We start from the raw sequence: 13,309 nt of genomic DNA, 5'->3' as shown, positions 1-13,309 counted from the left end.
ACAAATACCATATGATTTCACTTTTATGTGGAATCTGTTCAAACAAACCAACAAACAAAACAAAACAGAAACAGACTATTAGATCCAGAGAACAGATGATTGCTAGCAGAAAGGGGTTTGGGGAGTGAAGGGAACAGGCAAAATAGATGAAGGGGATTAAGAGGTACAAACTTCTAGTTATAAAATAAATAAGTCATGAGGATGTAATGTATAGCACAGTCAATAACACTGTAGTAACTTTGTGACAGACGGTAACTAGATTTATCACGGTGATCGTTTTCTATTGTAAAAAATATTGAGTCACTATGTTGTACACCTGAAACTAATATAATATTGTATGTCAACTATAATTAAATTACCAGAAAAACCCAAATCCTCAAAGTCTCTACCTACAAGATGCTCAAGTCCAGGAAGAAAAATAAATGTAAACAATTACCATTCAGTGTTCCAAGTGTAGCATAAAATGTTGTAAGAACACAGAGAAGGGGCAACTAATCAAACTGAAAGTGTGGGAGAAGAGTCTAAGAGTTTCTCATGCATGACATATGAGTTATGCATTAGAAAATTGTTCAGAATTTGCCAGGTGGAGAAAGGGAAGGAAATGGCAAGACAGGATGAAAGAAAAGTCTTGCAAAGAACATCAGCCATAAAGATAACACAAATGTTCAGTGAATTCAAATAATTTAATATGGTTGAGAAGTTCATAATACAATGAGGAAGGGCAGCAAGAGAGGGGAGCAGTTCTGGAGTAGTAGTCAGGGACCAAAACATATAGAAGGATCTTGAATGTCATATTAAAAAGTTTAGATGGCCCTGGCTGGCGTAGCTCAGTGGATTGAGCTCGGGCTGTGAACCAAAGTGTCACAGGTTCGATTCCCAGTCAGGGTACATGCCTGGGTTGCAGGCCATGACCCCCAGCAACCACACACTGATGTTTCTCTCTCTCTCTCTCTCTCTTTCTCTCTCTCTCTCTCTCTCTCTCTCTCTCCCTCCCTCCCTTCCCTCTCTAAAAATAAATAAATAAAATCTTTTAAAAAAAAGTTTAGTTGGATATGGTAGAAACCAGTACTTGTGCTCCAACCTCTGTTCTTCCCTCTTGACCTAGAAACAGAACTCCTTACTTAGCTAAACACATAGTCACCCACAATACAGAGTACATTCCTCAGTCTCTCTTAGCAGCTAAGGGGTCATATATTTAAGTTTTGATCAACATGATGTAAGGAGAATTACAGTACACAACTTCTAAGAAATTTTCTTAAAGAGAGGAAAGACTATCTTCCTCCCTTTCTGCATTCAGGCTAGAGCCTGGGCAGCCATTTTGGCCAAAAGCAGAAACCATGTACTAAAAATAACAATAGTAAGAAAAGAAGCAGTCTGCATCCCTGATAAGTTTGTAAAGCTTATCTACTAGATCCAGTTGCCCACCTCCAAACTTATATGAAAAAAATAAATTCCCATCAAAATAAACTGTTGTTATTTAAATTTTGTCTCATAACAGTACTTAATTATACCTGACCCAAAGGGGCCACAGAAAAATATTAGGGAGAGGAAAAACAAGATCACAAATCAGAGAAGGACAAGATTAGGTATAGAGACCATTTAGGGAGGTATTTTGGAGATCCAGGTAAAATCTCCATACTAGCCACCTAGTTCAAACTGGCATTTCTGGGGAGTTTAGCAATCTTAGTCTCATATTCATCACTGCCTATCTTACAAGGTCAATAAATAGCTCAAATGACATAATGTGTAAAAATTTGTTTTGGAAATTATAAAGAACTCTTACAAACGTAATTCATTAATGTTATACACAACTAGAGAATATTTTCAGACCTGTCTGTTATCCAAAATAATATAAAAGTCACTATGAGGAATAAATCTCCATTTTACAGACAAATGAACAGGACAAAAATTCTAGGCTTTCAATTACAAGAAGAAACTGGCCTGGTTAAAGCTGTACAGATGGAAAGGAAAAGAATCTGTCTCTGCATTCATTCATTAGCAACAGCATGCATCTCAGAATAGCTTTGGACTGAATCTAGTTAGATTTAGACTGGGATGATCCTGTCTGTGGCCTCAAATCGTTCTTAAATATTACCTATCATCTCAGCATTACAGTAAAACTACGGCACTACCTTCAACACAGTGATGTTGGCATGAAACAAAAGGAAATTAATCACATTATTTATTTTCTCAAAGCACTCTCAAGTCACTCCCTATTATTGCATGTAATCATACTAACATAGCAATTATTACAATAATAATTTTTAAGAGTGTATTCTGTATCCTAATACATAGTCTAAAGCAGAGATATATTAATTTTTTTGAATGATTAGTATTTCATTCAGCTTTTGAAGGCAAAGATATAATAAAATTTTTAAATGATTACAACATATTGCTTCATTAAACAAGATTATTTTAGAACTTGCTATAAAACAATTCAATTTTCTTAATAAAAACATCAACACAAAGGCATATATTCCTTGAATACTTACTTTCAACAGTATATCCACAATACGCTGTTGGTATTCTACAGCTTGCTTGTCATTTTTAAAATCTTCAAAAGTCTAAAAGGGAGAAGTTTTTAAAAATAATTATTATTTACAAATTTTAGAAGGCAACAGGATATTAAATTCTTAATAATAGGTACATTCTCAAATAAGGTAAACATTTCTCATCAAGTTTTTCCCTATATACCTTTAATAATAAGATATTTTTAGTGAGTTAAGTAGGAAGATATAGCATTTAACATTGCATGGTATTCTGAGACTTTAAAATAGACAAAAAAAGTATAAAAATATAGTGATTGTCATACACCCAAAGCATGATGTGAGAAAGGCAGAGGTTATAGGCAGTGAAAAAGAAAGAACACTGATGTCAAGGGTCAACTTGGGAGCAAGGCTCTGAGAACAACGAAACGTGTCTCACACTGTCAGCCCCCACCCCACTCATGTGTTTGGAAATAATAACTGAGACGCAGTTCATCCACTGTCATAAAAAAATAACTGTCATGACAACTAAGAAAAAAATGATATTCAAAGATATTTATAAAAAATTATTATAGCAAAACTGTCATAATGTTAAAATACTCAAGCCTACATACAAGGAATAAGTATCCTATTTTCAAAACCCTGCCAAGTATAGCGCTTATTATTCCATGTCTCTGCTCGAGTACAGCCAAATGTATTTTGAGTAGAACATGCACCGAAGTAAATGACGGCACTTGACTCTGAAAATACCTAGCACCTAGAGGACGCACATACGAAGGAACTGAAATTGCATGCACTCAGAAAGTTTCAGTAAAGTTATTTATTGAATAATAAGAATGATGAAAGATTTGAAAATCTTTCCTATGGTTTTCACTTAGCACATTTGGCTCTTGAAATGTTTAAATCCACATAGCAATAATTTACTGCTTATTTTCCTCAAACAAGAAAATAGATTCCATATTGTGCCAATAGAGTAAAAAAAAAGGAATTTCATGGCCATGAACTTTCAAGATTACATCAGAGTTACATTCAAACCAGAATACTTGCTGTTCTTCCAATGGGCCCTCAACTTCCTCAGCTTTGCTGAAGTACCTTTGGCTCATGCAGGTCTATTAGCATGCCCTTCCTTCCTTTCTCTTGTCTGACACACCATAAGCACTTCAAAGAAATTACTGATTTGTCTAGTTAGCCACAGAAAAAACAAAATTGTTTTTTAAAAATCTTTTTCCTCAACTACACTACTTTGCTGCCACTTAGTTCAGAAATGCTAAAATGATTGAGTTATCAAGACTGCAGGAATTCCTATTCTAGAAAGCTCAAACAGGAAATACTATGCTGTCTAAGTGGGTTACACATGATCCTGCCTAAAGACAGAAGAATGGACTGGAAAGTCTCTCAGGTCTATCCTCAGGTTTATGAGAACAACAAACATGCGCACACTGACACACACCTATCCCCAACTCCAGCCTGCCAAAGTAAGTCTCTGCAGGCACAAACAGAAGTTACTATCTGCTAATACAAGTTCCATCAACTAAAATATAAAACCGTAGAGGTTTTCACATATTTTGTCCTACCGCCCAGAATATTTTCCCTTAACCTTAACCCGACTAGCTTCTACTCATCCTTTGAGAATCAGCATGGACATTATTTTATCCAAGAAACTCCCTAAACCTCCATTAGATTTCCCTCCTAAGTGTTTCCACAGCATCTCCAATGGCACATATTATTACACTGTGCTGTAATTACTTATAGACAAGTCTGGATCCTCTCCCTCCATAAGGGAAGGGTTTATATCCTGTGGGCCCAGGGTGTACCCCTAGTTAGTATAGTATGTGTGATATACTAGGCACTCAGATATTTGTCAAATGAGATTGTATTGCAGCCTTACTATCAATCCTAATGCCATAATTCAGACATCAGCATAATTCCAAATGATCTGCAGTGATACCACAGCCCTTATAAAATGAAAATTAAGTAAAATTCCTTGTTGTTCTCTACCACTCTTTCCAAAGCCCCTGACCCACATTCCCTGTGTTTTCCACCCCCTGCATGCCAAACACAAGTTCCCTTGTGTTTTCTGAATGTCTAAAATCTCCTAAACCAACTAGATGACTTCCACTTCCAAGTGTCTTTTTCCTTCTTCTCATGCAATTAAAGTTACTACTTCTGAAGTCGGCTTTTCAGATTAAACTAATCTGACTTATGTCAAGTATGACATAATTGGGATGTTAATCTCCTCATGCACACTTACTTTTCCATTTAAGAGTTTATTATATTATTCAATTTACAAAAATACTTCATACTCGTTAGAGAAATTTGCCCCATCTCGCAGAGGTAATCACTCTTAAGATTCAGATGTACCAGTATTCATTTTCCAAATATTGTACATATACAATATTTGTGTTTTATACATTTGTGAGCACGATGCTTCACTAAACATTATAATATAATCACTGTCTGTGTTATCAAAAGCTTTTAAAAAACAACTACAATAGTATTTTTTTGAAAGATATGATATGTTTTGCATACTATTTCTTTGGCGACATTTTCATAGAAAACCTGGCTTATCCAAATCCATCTTTAATTAAACATGCATAAGGATATTTTTCTCAGCAGGAAACATCCATGCTCCATCCCAGCTGTCATCACTGCCACACGTCCTCTAGGGCCTTCTTCCATATTTAGTATGTCAACTAGGACAATGCATGAAATCAAAGGCGCACCATATTTAACCTTGCTTTCTTCAACTTTTTGATAAGAATGTGTTAGAAGGAGATGAAAGCAAGACAAAGAGAGAGGGAGGGAGGAGAGGGAGGTGAAGGAGGAGGAGTGGGTGAAAGGAAAGAAGAGGGGGGAAGGGCAGAAGGGCGATAAAGAATTAGAAAATACTGTGTGGCACAACAAACTTAAACATTTGAAACCTTGACTTACTGCTAGGGCATAAAATTAGTACCTGTATAAGGATTATTATTTGTCTTTCTTTTAAAAAATATTATCACCCTGGCTTTTGAAACACTTTAAAAATCATGTTATCTCTTACCAGTGCTAATACATTTAGAAATTCTCTTGTGTCAAAATGTAGCAAAGTCCGAACATAGGGGTAAATTTCTTCCTCAGGGGAAGCTTCTGCTGAATGCAGGCGAATTAGAAATTCAAAAACCTGCCAAGTTGAAAAATAAAAGTTGATTATTTTTTCACCTTGCAAAGTGTTTTGCTGAAGCATTGATTCCCATTTGGATAAAATAGAGATAGGCTGAATTTACTTCAAAGCACCACCATTTTATAGCTTCTATAACCTCTCTCAGCTATAATTATTGGCTTCAGTGATGGCATGTAGGTTCTCTCCCATTATAGCTAATAGATTGCTCTGCACCATGTGTAACCCTCAATACAGTTTGTCTTCAGTGACCTTAACAAGAGGCACAGATGGTAAAAATGCTATGAAAATAGCACCAACCTGGTTTTTAACCAATGGAACAAGATCTTCAGGGATGTCACCAAGGGGATAGGCACGACCTGCTAGACAACAGCTAGAAGAAAAGGAGAACAGATCTGGTGACTTGTCAGGGGCTAACTTCCTGGTTAACACATTGTTTCTCCAACCCAAGATACTAGTTTGATTTTTAAGTAGGCTCAGTTTTTGTCAGTTAAGTTCTAAGCCAGGTCTAGTTCAAACCCAGATCAAGATGATAGCCAGTTCAGAGAATGTGGGTGGCAAGGATGGTGGTGAAGTAACACATCTGTGACTAAGTCACATTTCTTATTTTTTAAAGAAAAACCCAAGCTGCACTAAAGGGGTGAGAAGGAATAAGAAGAGGCTGTCTAAAAGTCACATACTCAGCATCTACAAAAAAACCTATGGCACCATTAAACTAGGGTTTACCTATGGAAAGCCTGATGTTCTCAGAGCCTTTTAAACCAGTGGTTCTAAGAATGATGATTATAGATGGGGAATTAACTAGGCTAAAAATGTCTGGAAAGTGTCTGCAATCAGATAAGCCTTCAGGAAGACTTAGAATCTCACGAGAAATTAATTGTACAGTTTTACCTCCAAGTCAGATTTTCTTTGTGGCTAATGACTTGCCTTGTGGGCTGAATTACAAAAACGCCTTCTGAATATGCCCTCATTTTTTTCTGAATCTTTTTTTGGTGGAGTGGAGGTGTGTGAATTTTAAACTTCTTTAAACTAGTCATCAATTTTGAGTGTTATATTAGAGACAGCTGAATACAAGTGTATTCTAAGAAGTTTAAAGTATGAAATAGGTCTCAGATTTAACTCTGACACTAGGTAGGAGCTATGATGATTCTCTGGGAGATTCAGTCGTCTGGCTGCCACCCTTACAGCCAGTTATCTACCTGAGAGTTCTGTCAGGACACAATTCTGAGCCTGCATAGTCTATTGCAAAGAGCTCTGTTCCAGGAGCAGTTTTACTACTGTCACTAACTTTTTCATGACTTTAAACTCTTGCCTTGATATATAATATAGACTACACATATCTCACAGAGTTGTTGGTAGTAAAAGTAAAGTACTCTACAGCGTGGTTTCTCAACCTTAGTCCTATTGATACTTTGAGAGAGAGAATTCTTTGTTGTGGAGACTACCCTGTACTCTGGAGAGTGTTTAGCAGCATCCCTGGTTGTTCCCCCAGCCCCAGTGGTGACAAACAAAAATGTCTCTAGACACTGCCAAATGATTTGCAGAGTACACAGAGGGGACAAACTCAGCCACACTTGAGAGGCACTGCTCCACATGAAAGAACAATGAAAAATGAGAAGCACTACATAGATAAGAGACAACAGTGCCTCTGAGAATACAGGGGGGAAATTATAGGAGTGTTACAGAGATAAACAGATAAAAAATCTCTTACCTGATATATACAAGAAGCTTGTTGCCCATAACAACTTGCTCATCTAAAATAGAAAAAGTATCTTCAGCAATTCTCTCTCAAAATCTTTTCAGAAATATAATTATTATGGAGATAAAAAATTAAATTTACTATTTAAGATAAAGTATATCCCCAAGTAACAGAAAACTGAGACAAGACCACTTTAATTATTATTTTTAGAATTCCCATTAGATTCTTTTCACAGACACAAAAATCGATGAGTCATTCGGTGGTACATGAAGAAGAAACAGATCTGAGGGTAGAGATCTATGTATTATTGGCTCAACCAACAGCTTGAGGCTAGGGGAAGGTGTGGAGCAGGATATGAGTTGACCAATGTAGATCATGACCAATTAATTAATAGTAAGGCATAACTACAAAGGCCTCTCATTTGTAACAGGGCTCTTACCACCCACAATGCTCCAGGGCTGAGAGGACCATTGGACACAAATGTTTGAGAGAGACTAAATGATCCTTGGGACCCTGTGTATTCTAAGATAGGCCTAAAATGTAAGATTCTGCCATCTAGCAATATAAACCTATTTCTTGGTTAAAAGAAATTAGAAATGTAATTAGACCAAGTAGTCACGGGCAACAGAATGGAGTGGAAGTGCCAATAGTGGGTGAAGTATCAGTAGCTCATGTTGTGTGCAGATCATGGGAATCTGTGGTTGGTACGAGCGATGAGCTGGAGTTTCTATTTTTGATATATAAATATGGGACATAATGCAAGTGTACATCTCTTATTTAATCGGTAATCTTTTATAAATACTCTAAATCTGTATTGTTATGAGTACAAGTAAACTTAAAATTACTCAAAATTAATGAATAATCAATTGCTCAATTGCTCAAAAGTAAATGAATAATCACATCCGGCTTCAATTCAAAGTGTTTCTTAGATTAATAAACTTTACTTTTAGACAAGTTTAAATCAGGTATACAACAAAAATGAGAGAGAAGTATAAAGACTCCCATACACCCCCATTCACATCCCCATGCCACAATCACGCCCGCTGTCGACATCCTGCAGCAGAATGGTGCACTTCTTATCGTCAATGAACTACACCAACATGTCATTTACCACCTAAAGTCCATAGTTTACATTAGGGCTCAGTCTTAGTGGTGTACATTCTAGTTTCACTGCCTTAAAAATCCAGCGCTCTGCCTGCTCATCCCTCCTTCCCTACTAATGCCTAGCAAACACTGATCTTTTTACTGTCTCCACAGTTTTGCCTTCTCTGCAATATCAAAGAACTGGAATTATACAGTATGTACCCTTTCAGATTGTCTTCTTTCACTTAGGAATATGTGTATGTTTCCCCCATGTCTTTTCAGGGCTTGATAGCTCATTTCTTTTTAGTGCTGAATAATATTCCATCATCCGGATATACCACAGTTTACTCATCCACTCATCTACTAACGAGCATCTTGGTTGATTGCAAATTTTATTGATTACGAAGAAAGCTACTATAAACACCTGTATCCAGGTTTTTGTGTGGACATAAGTTAATAAATCATTTGGGTAAATACCAAAGAGAGCAAGTGCCGGATCATATGGTAAGAATAAGTTTAGCTTTGTAAGAAGTCACCAAACTGTCTTCCACAGTGGCCGAACTGTTTTGTATTGTCATCAGCAGGAAGTGAGAATTTCTGTTGCACCACATCACGGTCAGTATTCGGTGTTGTCAGTGTAGCAGACTCTGGCTGTTCTAATAATAGGTGTGTGTGTACTGGATCCCATTATTGTTTTAACTGGTAATTCCTTAATGGTGTATTAACTTGTTCATATTCTTAGCTTCTTTTCTCTAGTTTCCCAACCAGAAAGAGTGCTGATTTTCCCATGTGAGTCCCCCATTGCTGCTGTGCTTGTCACACAGACTGTACTCAGTCCAGGGCTGAAAGCCACACCTCCCTGTTTCCACTTCTGTAAGCCCCTGAACTCTGCATGAGAGTCTGAAATGAACTTACTTTATACAAACAACACTGTTTTCAGGACATTTGTCAAAAACAATCAGGGCATTTGTTCAACTTTACAGGTACCACAGGTGGTGCTATCAGAAGGGACTAAAAAGAGACTCACCAAAAAACTTAAAAGGAAAATGGGAGAACTGCAGGGGACATCAAAAGCCCCAATGCATTATTGAAATTCTAGAAGGGCATATGCATGTACAGGGTGGTACATGTACAGGGCCTTGCATGTATGTGCCCAGGAAATACCAAAAAAAAGCCCTAATCTATAACCTAAGGCTGACTTTGAGGCTCTGCACAAGCAGGAAGTAAGTGAAGGCTAAGGCAGAACTGTAAGCTGCCTGCAGGAGCATTTAAAATTCCGAAATAAAATGAAGCAGAAACAGATAAAGTAAGAAATGGACAATTCAATATTTGGAGGCTTTGATATTCCACTATCAATAATGAGTAGAAAAATTAGCAGATGAACAACAAATAGAAGCCTTGAACAGAACTAGCCAACAAGACCTAGCAAACATCTACAGAACACGCTAATCACAAGTAAAATACATTCAACATATTTTTAAGAGCACATGGAACATTCTTCAGAAGAGACCATATGTTAAGACTGTAAAACAAATTTCAATAAATTTAAAAATACAGAAATTATACAAAGCATGTTCTCTGACCATGATGGAATAAAATTAGAAATCAGCATCAGAAGGAAAAGTGAGAATTCACAAGTATGTGGAAATTAAACAATATACTTCTAACTAACCAATATCACAAGGGAAATTAGAAAATACTCTGAGATGAATGAAAATGAAGATACAACATACCAACACTTATGGGATGCAGCAAAAGCACTGCTCAGAGAGTTATTTGTAGCTGTAAAAATCTATTAAAAAAAACAGATTTCTAATCAATCATCTAAATTTCCACCTCAACAAACAAAAAAGTGCAAATTAAACCCGAAGCAAAATAGAGTGAATAAAGATTGAAATAAATAAAAGAGGAACAAAAAATAAAGAGCATCAATAAAATCAAAATTGGTTTTTTGAAAAGACCAACAAAACCAATAAACCTTTAGCTAGGCAGACCAAGAAAGGAGAGAAGATCCAAATTACAAAAATCAGTAGTAAGCGATATCACTACTGACCTTACACAATAAATTACAAGAGAATACCGTATGCACTACGCACCAACAAGTTAGATAACACAGATGAAATGTTACCAAACTGACTCAAGAAGGAATAGATAATCTGCATAGACATAACAAGTAGAGACCAAATTAGTAATTTTAATACTTCCAACAAAGAATATTCCCACATGGCTTTATTAATGAATTCTAGCAAACACTGAAAGAATTAGCACCAATCCTTTACAAACCCTTCCAAAAAAACTTCTAACTCATTATATGAGGTGAGTATACCAAGATATCGAGTATACTTGATAAGACCAGAAAAAAATATGAAAAGAAAATAAAACAACACAACAGTATCCTTTATGAATACATACATTAAAATACTTGAAAGAAAATACTAGCAAACTCAATATGAGCAATATGTAAAATGTGTGTGTGTGTGTGTACCCCATGACCAAGTAGTATTATCCCAAGAATGTAAGATTGGTTTAACATACAAAAATCAACTTATCTTATAAAACATATCAATAAAGAATATATCGATAAAGGACAAAAGTCACAAGATTATCCTAATAGATGCAGAAAAAGCATTTCATAAAACTCTTTCATGTTAAAAATATTCAATAAACTAGGAATAAGACACTACCTCAAACTGATAAGGCCATCTCCAAAAAACCCACACTTAACATCACATTTAATGGTGAAAGACCAAATGCTTTCTTTCTCCCTTAGGTCAGGAAAAAGATAAGAACGTTCACTCTTGCTATTTCTGTTCAACACTGTTCTGGAAATTCTAGAGAGGCCAATTAGGGAAGAAATAAATAATAAAATAAATGCATATGAGAATGGAAGAAGTAAAACTATTTCTACTTGTAGATGACATGATTATATATTTAGAAAATTCTAAAAACTCCATTAAAATTAGAATAAATGAATTCAGCAAGAATGCAGGACATAAGATCAATATTTAAAAATCAATTTTATTTTTATACACTAGCAATAAACATTCCAAAACTGAAATTAAAAACCATTTATAATAGCATCAGAATAAGTAAAATACTTAGAAATAGATTTAACAAAAGAAGCATATGGCTTGTCCCCTGAAAACTGCAAAACATCATTGAAAGAAATTGAAACAAAACATAAATAAATGAAAAGACACCCTGTGTTTACTGATAGGAAAACTTAATAATGTTAAAATAGCAATACTCTCCAAATTCATGTATCCATTCAAAGCAATCTTTATCAAAATTCCAACTGCCTTCCTGCATTTTGAGAAAACAAACTAATTTTAAAAGACCAAAATAGATGGAGAAACATACTGCATTCATAATTAGACGGCTCAGTAGTGTTAAGAGGGCAATCCTCCCCAAATTAATTTACAAAGTCAATGCAATCCCAAATTCTAATAAACTTTTTTAAAGAACTAATGAGCTGATTTTAAGTTTCACACTAGCTAAGCCAATTTTGAAAAAGAAAAACTAAGTTGGAAAAATTAAGGTACCTAACTTTAAGACTCATTCTTAAGCTACAATAATTAATAAGCTAGAATGTTATGCCATAAACATAAACATATAGATCAATGGAATATAACAGAGAACACAAAAACAGAACCATACTGATATGGTCAATTGATTAAAAAAATCTTGTTAAAAATTTTTGACAAAAAGGTGTCAAAGTAATTCAATGGAAACAAGATAATCTTTTCAAAAAGTGGTAAAGAAACAACTGATAGCTCTAGGGAAAAAAATCCTTGAACCTGATTTTGCATCATATAGGAAAAGTAACTCAAAATGGATTACAGACCTAAATGCAAGTACTAAAACTACCAAATTTCTAGAAGAAAGAAACAGAAGAAAATATTTATGATGCTGAATTGGACAAAGATTCCTTAAACAGAACACTAAAAGTCTAAACCACATAAGAAAAAATGAACAAGAGGGACTTTATAAAGATTAACAACTTCCATTCTTTGAAAAACATGGTTAAGAAAACAAAAAGGTAAACTACAGATTGGGAGAAAAATTTTGCAAGACATATTCTAAAAAAGAGCTTGTATCCAGACTGCATAAAGAACTATATAGGTTCTGGTGGGAGTTCACTCACTTGGAACTCTTAAAACTCAATAATATGAACTTAAATAACACCTGGACCCTACCCCTCAAAAAGTGCTAAAGATTTAAAAATTCACCAAAGAAGTTATGCGAATGGGCAATAGCCCATGAAAGGATGCTCAACATCACTACCAGGGAAATAAAAGTAAAAATCACAATGAGATACCATATAGCCAGTAGAGTTGCTAAAATGTTCAAGAGACTTAGAAAGATTGACAGTACAGGCCCAGGCCAGGTAGCTCAGCTGGTTGGAAAATCATCCTGATGTGCCAAAGTTGCAGGTTTGATCTCTGGTCAGGGCACATACAAGAAGCCAATGCATGCATAGATAAGTGGACTAACAAATCGATGTTTCTCTCTCATCAATAAATAAAATTTTTAAAGGATTGTATCAAGTGCTTGCACAGATATGGAGCAACCCATACATGGAATTCTCATATATAAAAATGGTACAGCCATTTTGAAAAACTATATAATAGTACCTTAGAAAGTAAACATAATTTACCATAAAATCCATCCATTCCAATCCTAGGTAGCTGCCCAAGAAAATGAATGCATATGCCCACATAAAAATTTATTCCTAGCTACGGATCAGTGATGGGGAATAGGGCAACATACGGGATACTTGTGGTGTTGAAACTGTTCTATATCTTGATTTTATCTATGTGAATATCTGGTTGTGATATTGTACTTTAGTTTTGTGAGGTGTTATTACTGGGGAAAATGAATAAA

General features: G+C 35.4%; 1 protein-coding gene across 2 annotated transcripts in view; it reads right to left on the bottom strand.

Annotated features, from left to right (window-relative positions):
* The window catches only part of VPS8 (VPS8 subunit of CORVET complex), a 257,614-nt gene that overhangs the window by 127,664 nt on the left and 116,641 nt on the right, over positions 1 to 13,309 (bottom strand). For both annotated transcript variants that reach the window (XM_045851634.1, XM_045851635.1), the window contains 4 exons: positions 7,355 to 7,397; positions 5,944 to 6,016; positions 5,527 to 5,646; positions 2,493 to 2,564 (listed from right to left, as the gene is read on the bottom strand). In XM_045851634.1, coding sequence (XP_045707590.1) covers positions 2,493 to 2,564; positions 5,527 to 5,646; positions 5,944 to 6,016; positions 7,355 to 7,397 — 308 coding nt within the window. The remainder of the gene's footprint in view (positions 1 to 2,492; positions 2,565 to 5,526; positions 5,647 to 5,943; positions 6,017 to 7,354; positions 7,398 to 13,309) is intronic.

Source organism: Phyllostomus hastatus, unplaced genomic scaffold (genome assembly GCF_019186645.2).
Source record: "Phyllostomus hastatus isolate PE091 unplaced genomic scaffold, TTU_PhHast_1.1 phas_contig_86, whole genome shotgun sequence".
Classification (NCBI taxonomy): domain Eukaryota; kingdom Metazoa; phylum Chordata; class Mammalia; order Chiroptera; family Phyllostomidae; genus Phyllostomus; species Phyllostomus hastatus.
This window is presented reverse-complemented; position numbering and strand designations above follow the sequence as displayed.